This window comes from Alosa alosa, unplaced genomic scaffold, assembly GCF_017589495.1.
Source record: "Alosa alosa isolate M-15738 ecotype Scorff River unplaced genomic scaffold, AALO_Geno_1.1 AALO_1.0_unplaced_202, whole genome shotgun sequence".
Taxonomy (NCBI): Eukaryota; Metazoa; Chordata; class Actinopteri; order Clupeiformes; family Clupeidae; genus Alosa; species Alosa alosa.
Window position 1 is genome coordinate 1 of NW_025962325.1, and position 10,000 is coordinate 10,000.

Here is a 10,000-nt window from a genome sequence, read left to right on the forward strand (position 1 = left end):
TTTCAAAAAGCAACTATGTGGCAATTTTTTGGGTTGTGTAATATTTGCAAGCTTTCACTCTTTTTTGCGTTTGATAGAATTGAGTTGTAGGTAATTGATTTGTCATTTGTAATAGTATAAGCTCTGGTCAAATTTCAGCCTATCTGTAAAAGGTGTGCAGCAATGTATGCATACTGTTGCTATGGAGAAACTTTAGTTTGTTTCTTTTTAAAACAAACTTGCAGAGCTGTAGTCCATGTCACGCCCCAGGAAGCGTCTGTACTTCCTGCCTCTCCCCAGGCGTTATTGGAGATGTCTGTCAGAAAGGTCACAATGCCGGAAATGTCCTACTGTACTCCTACTAATCAGAGCTATGTAGGCCAGTCCAGCTGCTTTCCTGTTACTCTCGTCTCAACATGCACACAAAATTAGGGTTAAGAATAGCATATACAATATGATTGACAGATACTGGTTTTGAGTTTTAATACATTGTTTAGGTTATATTATGATCACTTGTGGTGATGAGACGTCTGGGCATTGTTGGAGGTCACAAATCAGTAGAACAGAGAACTTTACATAACCAAACTTCTCCCGGTGTTGTTATTGAGTTCAGTTTTTATTTAAAGCAATATGACTGATATCTCATACTTGAGTTTCTCTTAAGACTGTAGTGTAACGATTCCCCTGTGTTGATTTCATCCAGTTCCATTGGCCCCTGCTGCTAAGCCTTCGCCCTCCAAACGCCGTTGCTCAGATGAGAACGCACTCAACGTGGCCCAGGCCGAAAATGTCCACCGCACACACACAAACACTCCTCTGACCACAGACCCCATCGTCGACAGGAAGCCTCCCATCGCCCCCACAAGCGTGTCTCCAGCCTTCTCCTTGGCCAAGGAGAGACCGGCCCCCACTCCTACAGCCACCTGGGGGGAGCCCGAGCACCTGGTCGTAGCCCCCCAGCCAGCCCCAGAGCCGGAGAGAGTGGCCATACGGCCCCAAGAGGAGGCCCCCAGGGGCCGGGACATGGAGATGAAGCCCACAGCGCCCCTGCTGGAGAGGGAGAGGCAGAGCGTGATGGACAACGCTGCCCCGACTACGTCCGGTATGAGGGCCCGACTGCAGAAACTGGCCGCCCAGAGGACCAACTGGGATGGCGAGGGTAAGAGGCAGGGTCAGCTCTGGGGTAGGACCTGTGTAATTAATCAAATTCATTGATCAGTCTTCAATTAGGACTTCCAACGACTATGAAAACTGTGTAATAGAAATATAGCGATTATTTTGCTGCATTCTGTATTGCAACAATGCTCTTGTTTTTTTTTTTTTTTTTTTTCTTTCATACATCCAGTGCACTCATTTGCTTTACATTGGTAACTGCATTTTTTCATGTATTTTTTCAGTTGAATTATGTTTAAAATTCAACTGAACTTACTGTTGATTCCAAATCATGGTGCCTTAGTATTGACTTCCTCTCCATTGCAAGATAGGAAAGGAGGGATCTCAGTGTGAGATGTAGATCGGTCCAGTAGTGCCTATATTAAATAAATACTACTACAACTTACAAAATGCAAAACTTACAACATGAAATAATATTGAGGTGGGGGTATACGTCTATAAATTATGTCAAGTGTTCATAACTGAGGCAAAGTCTGATTTATAGAAGTAACCCTGTAGCCTTTGCTCTGCTGTTGTTGGCAGGTTCTTCTGATGTGGTCGTCATGGATGCATCGCCCCATAAGTCCCAGCGTTACGACGTGCCCCCTGCCCCCGCCCCCAGCCTCCGGCACTCCCGTGGGCAGAAAGGGCCGCTTGGCCAACCTGGCCGCCACCATCGGGTCGTGGGAGGACGATCTGAGCCACGCTTCGGGACGCAAAGACAATGCACAAGGGGCACCAGCGAAGCCTGGCACTGGGACTGGCTCTGGGAATGGCTCCAGTGGTGCCCGCGGTGCCCCTCCCACCAGTGCCGCGGCTCAGCAAAGCACAGCTGCTAGCAAGCAAACCCCCACAGCACGCCAGGTAAGGAGCAGAGCATCAAAGACGGCTCACTGAGAGTAAAGGGGGTTAGTCGACCCCCTTTATATATACCGAGTCTCTATCAAAGGCTCTTTTGTTGATGCACGTGTTCGAAGTGTGTGAGGTTTGTTTGTTTGTTTGTTTACAACAAGTGAAATCAACCTCTGGTGTTTTAAATTGGCACTGCTGCACTGCTTTGTTAATGGATTTTTTTAAAACTCAAAAAGTGTCTGTCTGTTCGTTGGCCTGGGATCAACTTCCCGTCTATTTTCTGTCAGTAGAATTGTAATGAATGCGTTGACTGTCTGTGAGGCATATATGCTGTGTAATGTGTGTGTTTTCTCCCATGATAATCTGCTTCTCTTAGCCTCCAGTGTACTCTCCGGTTAAGTCCAACCGTGTGGTGTTGCCGAGCGCCCAGCACACAGAGGCTCCGGAGCCCCGTCCTGCTCAGCCCACGTCCCGCGCTCTCCCCTCCCCCGTCTCCAGCCCCCAGAAGACCCCGCTCTCCAGGGGAGCTATCCCAGCCAGCCCCCAGAAAACACTCTCCTCCCTGGGCTCCGCATCTGCACGGAGCCCCCTTAAGTCCCAGGGCTTGTACCGGGAGCAGGACGCAGGAAAGGGGTCGATTGGTGCCAGTCCCCAGAAGCCAGGCTTGCCCTCCAAACCCACCCCTGCAGCTGGTGCTACTGCTGATGCCTCCCAGGCGCATGCCAGGGAGAGGAGCACCCGAGATGCCACCCCTGCCCAGCCCAAGGGCACTGCAGGGACACCAGGTGAGACCACAAACTCTAAAGCCTAAAGTTCTCAGGCACTGTGCCTGATTTCAGACGTGGGCCAGGCTGTTTAAGATTAGATTACCATTTCATATATATATAAAAAAAATTGTGATAACTTCAGACAAGGGTATTGTCATTCCATTAAGCCCTATGAGCATGTTATTAGTGACGTGTACCCTCAGGTGTGTGTCTGTGTCTGTGTGCTCACTGCTGTGTGTTTGGTGCTCTGGCACAGGAGTGAAGTCCTTCCTGGAGCGCTTTGGTGAGCGGTGCCAGGAGCTGAACACTAAGAGCTCCCCGTCAGTGGCCAAGGGGAACTCCACCCCCAGCGCCACCCCGTCTGCCACCCCCACATCACGCCTGGTCCAGGAGAGGCTCAACAAGATCCAGGGCTCCACCACCTGCGCTGATCTGACCCAGAAGCAGAAGATGGTGAGTAGTCCTGAGACCTCATTCACATTATGATCAAGGGCCATTCACACCAGGAGTGATAACTATAACAATAGCTGTAACTATAGCGATATGAGCGTCCACACTGACCAACAATAAGGAAAGTGTCGTCTTGTGTTGAAGAATGCGATGTCTAACATTTTATGGATTCTGTTTGGCTCTCAGCTTTTTAGTTTTATTGTTCTCGAAATCATTCTGATAGTGATAGCGATATCGTTCTTCATGTCGTTATAGTTTATGTGTAAATTTTGTCATTCATATTATTATTTTTGTTTTGCTTTTACTTTGTGTAGCATACACTAGCATCCTATGTGACCTACAGCAGTGTTTCTCAAACTTTTTCAGACGAAGGACCACTTAACCAATAAAAAAGAAACGCACGGACCACCTAGCTAAAAAAAAAAAAAGATTAGACCTACTTCAACAGTATATTAGCCTACACAATAGGCTTACTCACTGAACCACCTTGCTTATTGTCTTTGCACTTTGATTATTGTGTCAGAGGATTCATAAAATTTAAACTGGCATATGTTAGACAGTATTGCAGAACTGTTTGGATTTACATACAAGTTGGTTCAATATTGCAAACAACTCATCTATATTATATTTTACCACGTCTGCTCGAGGACCACTTGGGATAGCTTGCGGACCACCAGTGGTCCCCGGACCACACTTTGAGAAACACGGACCGACAGCAGTCATTAGACAGGCATATTATTAGTGTACTTTGTACACTAGTACTTTGAGCTTGAGTTTTTGGCCTTATTGTCATTGGTGTTAGCAACTTGTGCTAGCAGCTAAGATACAGGAAGATGCTGTCATTATCAAGCCTGTCTGTTGTGTGTCAAATGTGCCCAGTTGATGTGTGCCATGTTATGTGTCGTTAGGAGCGAGAGATGGAGCTGGCGCAGATACGCAGTCGATTTCAGAAGGGCAACACATCAGCGAACAAATCAGAACGAGTCAAGGAGAAGGTTGATCCCCAGCTGAAGGTACGTTTTGAATAATTTATGACTAACTGACTCACTGCACTGATGATAGTGATGGACTGCGAAGCCTGCTGTCATTTATACTCACCAGCACACTTGATGGTTGTTCTCTTGTAGGAGAGAGAAGTCAGCGATGAGCATTTGGCGCCCTCTGGTGGTGATTTGAGCGCCACCACTGAGACCAGAACAGCAGGTACAGAGCTATTTGTGTTAGAGATGATTGAAAGGTGCTCTAAGCGATGTTACACGCTTTCTAAGCTAAAACATTTTATGTCAAATACAGCAAACATGTATGTCCCCTGCACTGTAAAAAAACACGGTCTCTGTGAACAGCCCAGGCTACAAAAACAACCTGGTCCAGCCAGGGGCCTGTACTACGTAGCGGGGTTACTGGCTTATCTGGGTAACTTCGAGAGTAACTTCCCGATTAACCCGTACTACGAAAGGTGGATAGGTTTAAACCGAGCTATGCTGCCATGGCAATTTATGCTGCATCTCAAACCTGCTCCGAGCAGGTTATGTTCTTGGTTAACCCGAGGTGTTTTTAGAACCACCCCTCCACTAACAATTGGGACAATGTCGCCATACGACATATATCTGGCCTATCTAGGCAGAAGTCTCTAATGTCACCCGTCATAGCAATGCCCTTACGTGGACATTCATGTATTCCATCTAATCGGTGATGCTGAACATCTGAGCAAGAATATTGTATGTCCGAAAATAAATCGTCATAGCCTACAGTAGGCCTAATAAATTCAAATCACCATTTTAACAAACTTGTTGAATTGAATGTCATATTACTGTACCCTGCACATAAAGGCTACACATTTCCACAGCACCAGAATCTGACCGAATGCCTCCCTCAACCCCTTCCACAATCGGCCTTCCACTATTGTTTGCTCCTCTGCTACTGTAAAACACTCTGGTGCCTTACAGTAGTGTTCAAAGACACCTTTTTCTTGTTAGCTGTAAAACAGAGGCCAAGTGAAGGCTATAAGCATACTAGGCCTACATGTTTTCATAATTAAGAAATATGAATGCAATTATTAATTAGGCAAGCTATAACTATATAAACCTACTATTCTGAATAATGTGTTTGTTTCATTTTCACCTGCTGCCATGTGCGTTTGGCAATGGTGTTGCATCTGAAATGTTCACAGGATTAGGCATACACTAAATCAGTCAATGGGGGCTACTTAAACATTCAATCATCCCATTACTGTAATCTATATGCCCACTTCTGAATTGGGTTGCATCTGTAGGCATTTCTATGAACTCAAAATAGGCAATTTAATTATTTCAACTCATTTCAGACATTCCGCAAGCTATTAATCCTCCGTAACACATATTTGAATAACATGTGGAAATAAAACTTTACTTTTAGGCATTTAGGCTACCCGATCTGCAATCGTTGCCAACAGCCTTGCCTTGCTTTGTTCACTGCCGGCGTATTTGATTTTTTGGTAGGAGTGGGTTTTAATTCCTCATAACTTGGCATAATAATTGTGCATTCCTCATCCGTAAAATAAGGTGATTAGCGTCATCATTGAAAGTGGTGACTTGCGCTGCAACCCGCCCTTTATGTGAACGCCAAGACAAACTCAATTAGGTTAACCCCCCTCAACAAATCAACTTCATAATCAGCGTTGTAGTACCGATTAACACCACTTAAGATAACCAGGTTTTGTCAACCCCGGTTTAACAAAGTAACCCTGGGTTACATCTGGGTAGGTTAAGCTCCCTTCGTAGTACAGGCCCCTGGACCATTAAAATATAACAAACTGTTCTAGCCAATCACCGACGAGATGCGCGTTCAGGACTGTTTCAATTGCAGAGGAGGGAGTAGAGAGCCAGCTCTCTGTTTTGTTTGAACGTCAACAGAAGTGATGTTACCCAACATCACTTAGAGCACCTTTGAAGTACTGAGACTCATGACTAATAATGTAAAATATAGTATAATATGGAGTAGATGCCTTTGTTAACATTGGCTGATGGATAATGTTGATTTGTAGACAGTCTGGTAAATATTTAAAGTGGAAAATGATGTCTCTGATATGCCAAAGCACACCTGTAACGCTTGATATTGTACTATAATGTTGTTAATTGGGTAAGATTGTGACCCTTTCAGTCTGGGTACCATTTTAGCACTTAATGGTTTTGAATATTGACATCAAGGGGCATAGCTATAAATTCTTCAATCTATATCTGTTTTCATTTCTGTATGCGTTTGCTCACTCAGTGGTCTTTGGTAATTAATGATGTCACTGATGTAAATGTTTTCTCTCCACAGAGAGACACACAAAGCCCCCCACCACTGTAACTCCAAGCCCACTGAAGAAAGTAGATATGTCAGCCGAGAAGATGGCACATGAGTTCAAGGAAGTTGAGAAAAATGGTTTGTAAAGCTATCAATTATCCAGCAATCTTTTCCCGGTTCTTTATACCTGTTTAAATGTCATGAAATTACAAAATTCAGGTTTCCAAGCTGGAAAATCAGTCGATTAATTCACAAGTAATTCAAAGGCTGTGAATGTTGCAGCGTTAGGCTATGTCAAATGTCACAACAATCTTCAGTGTTGTGTAAGTGGACCTCTTGTCCTTTGGCGTGTATGGTGTGGAATGGTGTTTGATGTTCCTGTCTCTTCTCGGGTGCAGAGAGACGTGAGGAAGAGGAGGAACAGAAGGACGAAGAGGAAGTGACAGAGAAGGAAATGAACGTGGACGGCTCCATCAACTCTGCGGTGATAAACAATCTGTTTGATGGAGTCCTGGAGGACAGCAACGAGCCGAGCGCTGATGAAGATGATGATGATGATGACGACGAGGGTGGGCTGAATATCTCGTCCATGTCTCTGCTGACCCCACTGGCGGAGACCGTGGCTGCAGTGGTCAAGAGCCCCGAGAGGAAATTCATAGTGAGTCTCACACACACACATGCACACACACACACACACACATGCACACACACACACACACACTAGAGGAAACGTCGTAGTGAGTCTTTCTCTCTCACACATATATATATATATATATATATATATATATATATATATATATATATATACACACACACTCGAAAGAAAACACATAGTATGTCCCTCTCACACTCTTTAGAGTGCATTAGAGAACACTACATATTCACAGTGTCACAACTCGCACATTAAAGAGAAAATTCCAATTCAGAGTAGACGTTTTGTGAAAGCATTGGGAATGAAACTTGTGGAAGCACTGGGAGATGTCTATGGAAGTTTTACATGACCTAACTGCAGCCAGAGATTGTGTAGCAGAGTCCATCTTCACCCAGACCCGTGTGCTTTCTCTTTGACTAGCTGGACGTGTCTGTGTTTTTGTCTGAGGGGAAGTCGTCCTCTGAGCCCGTGCTCCTGGGTTCTTCTGGTGGCTACTGGCCCGTGAGTGCCCTAGTCCGAGCTAAAGCCCTCGGACCTGTCTCAAGAGCCAGCCGTGACTTTGGCATTATGTGGCCAGTGCTAGCAGTCTCGGGTCAGACAACTCACTGAAACTGGGGACTAGAACCCTGGCAGTATTGGAAACAAACGCCAACGAGGCCAGCAGCTTCTCATTTAAGCCCTACCTCTGATCTCTGCTTTTTGAACAAACACTGTTGAAAATAAATAAGACAAGACTATATCCTTTAAGACACAACCTCAGCATTGGAAAGCAGAAGTGCTGTCAAAATAACTGATAAACTGGCATCCTGTTCCTTCAAGCAGCCATGTGAACTTCTGCTTTCAGCCATTTGTGATATCCTGCCCAATTTGAATGTCTTTGGGGTGGATTTGACAGTCAAAGTGCAGTGCACTGCAATCGTTCCCACCCACGTAGTCCCCATTTCACAGTGGTTGTCTCCAGACGTATAACCAGTGTGCAAGATTAACACATTGACAAGAAAATAAATATTTAACCCACTAGGCAATCAGCATCCACTGATCTCTAACCTGGCGTCAAGTGAAACAACTGACCTTTTTGTCCCTGACCGGCCTTAGATCTATTTTCTTGTTGACAGTAGTTGGGTCTTGTTATGTACTACTTTGAACAGCTTTCTATGCGCACCAGGCTGGTTTGCGTTCTCTAAATGCCGTTGTGGAGCTCCTGTGTTTACAGTGCAATGGAATAGAATGGCTGTAAACAAGCAAGAGCTGGTGGTGCAGCTTTCGGATGTAAACGTAAAAAAAAGCAACATCTGCACACTACATGCAGATACCTTTTCCATTCACAACCTCTTGTCTGAACCTAAAAGGGGCAGATGAAGTGTACGTGTAGCACTAACCTGTGTAAACGTTCTGCCTCTCCTCAGACGTCCACCCCCGCCAGCTCCTTCCTGGAGAAGAGCAGCACCCCAGACAGCTCCTCCAGGCTCAGCAAGTTCCAGAAGGCCCGTATACTGAAGGCCGGTTCCTCAGACAGCCTGGAGAATACAGATGGAGAACAGAACCTACTTTACAGGTACCACACACCTGCAGCTCTCTCACTCACTCACTCACTCACTCGCTCACTCACTCACTCACTCACTCGCTCACCTCGCTCTCACTCACTCTCACACACACACACACACACAGAGCCCTCACTCAAAAAATTAGCTTTTTATCTTCAGAGTCGGGTACCAGGGGAAGCTGACTGTGTGATCTCTCTCCTTGTAATTCCTCTTTTATTCAAAAACGGTCTTCCTGAATAACTGATGAGGGCTGTCTTGTTTAGGACTTGTGAGGTTTAATTGTCCTCTTCCTCTCGTGCGTCAGCATTGACGCCTACAGGTCAACTCGCGTGAAGACTGAGACGGAGAGGCCGCACGTGAAGCAGGTGATCGTCAGGAAGGAGGACGTATCCCAGAGGGCCGAGCAGCAGCAGGCCCGTGCCGCCAGCCACGTCAGCATCAAGCAGAGGATGAAGGTGAGGAGGCTGCCCATTGGTTGACCAACGTAGCAGGAGTGCTCCTATTGGTCAACCACCACAGCGGGAGTGCTCCCATTGGTCAACCACTATAGCAGGAGTGTTCCTCAGTCAGCTAGTACAGAAAGAGGGCTGCCATTGGTCAAGTAATTGCTAGTACCTTTCAGTTCTCATAACCCCAGTTGTGTTTTTGCGGTGGAGGTGAATGTTGTCCTTAACTGGTGCCCTGCTGTCTACTGTATGAGTAGTCTAGAGGAATACGCCTTGATTCAGAGGGAAATAGGGCGGGGAGAATGTCTCTGATTTTGAACAAAGCTTTTTCTCAATAGCCAATCGTGGAGAGGTGGCAGACCTTGTGAGTATGCACATGTACTGGGGGTTTCATGAAAATACCGCCGACAGCGAACTAACAACCAAAACGATGACGTTTAGTTTGCCTTTGTAGCCATCTCTGGTTAGCCTTTGCTTAGGCAAATGAGACATAACTTCTGTAGAGGTTTAAAGCAACTGTTGTTACGAACTTTTCTTCAAAAATCGACCCTAAACATGCTTCAATTACGTTTTCTTCAAAAATCGACCCTAAACATGCTTCAATTACGTTTGTTTTTTTTGTTTTTTTGTTTTTATTTGCAAACATCATTGACATAACAGAAAATGCAACACTACGACATGCACATGAATACTACATACGACAAACAGACGTACATTACATAAACACATACTGTAACTTAACAAGACATCACATTGACTTGGCTTCCACAAACATAACACAACATAACATTAATAACAGAAAGGCTAAGGATGATTTGCGTCCAGGATGATTACAGATATGATTATCAGGGATGAAATTGATGACCGGAATGAAAAGAAGGGGGGATGCGG

General features: G+C 45.4%; 1 protein-coding gene across 1 annotated transcript; it reads left to right on the forward strand.

The window, feature by feature from the left end:
• Positions 1-682: 682 nt before the first annotated feature.
• On the forward strand, positions 683-9,118 carry LOC125290215 (anillin-like; the record flags this gene model as incomplete). Its single annotated transcript, XM_048237132.1, is given in 11 exon segments — positions 683-1,138; positions 1,675-1,769; positions 1,771-1,995; positions 2,360-2,768; positions 3,007-3,203; positions 4,109-4,213; positions 4,328-4,403; positions 6,501-6,605; positions 6,866-7,125; positions 8,526-8,674; positions 8,968-9,118. Coding segments are annotated over 11 exon segments (2,228 nt in total), but the record flags the coding sequence as incomplete, so codon positions are not given.
• Between the last annotated feature and the right edge of the window lie 882 nt (positions 9,119-10,000).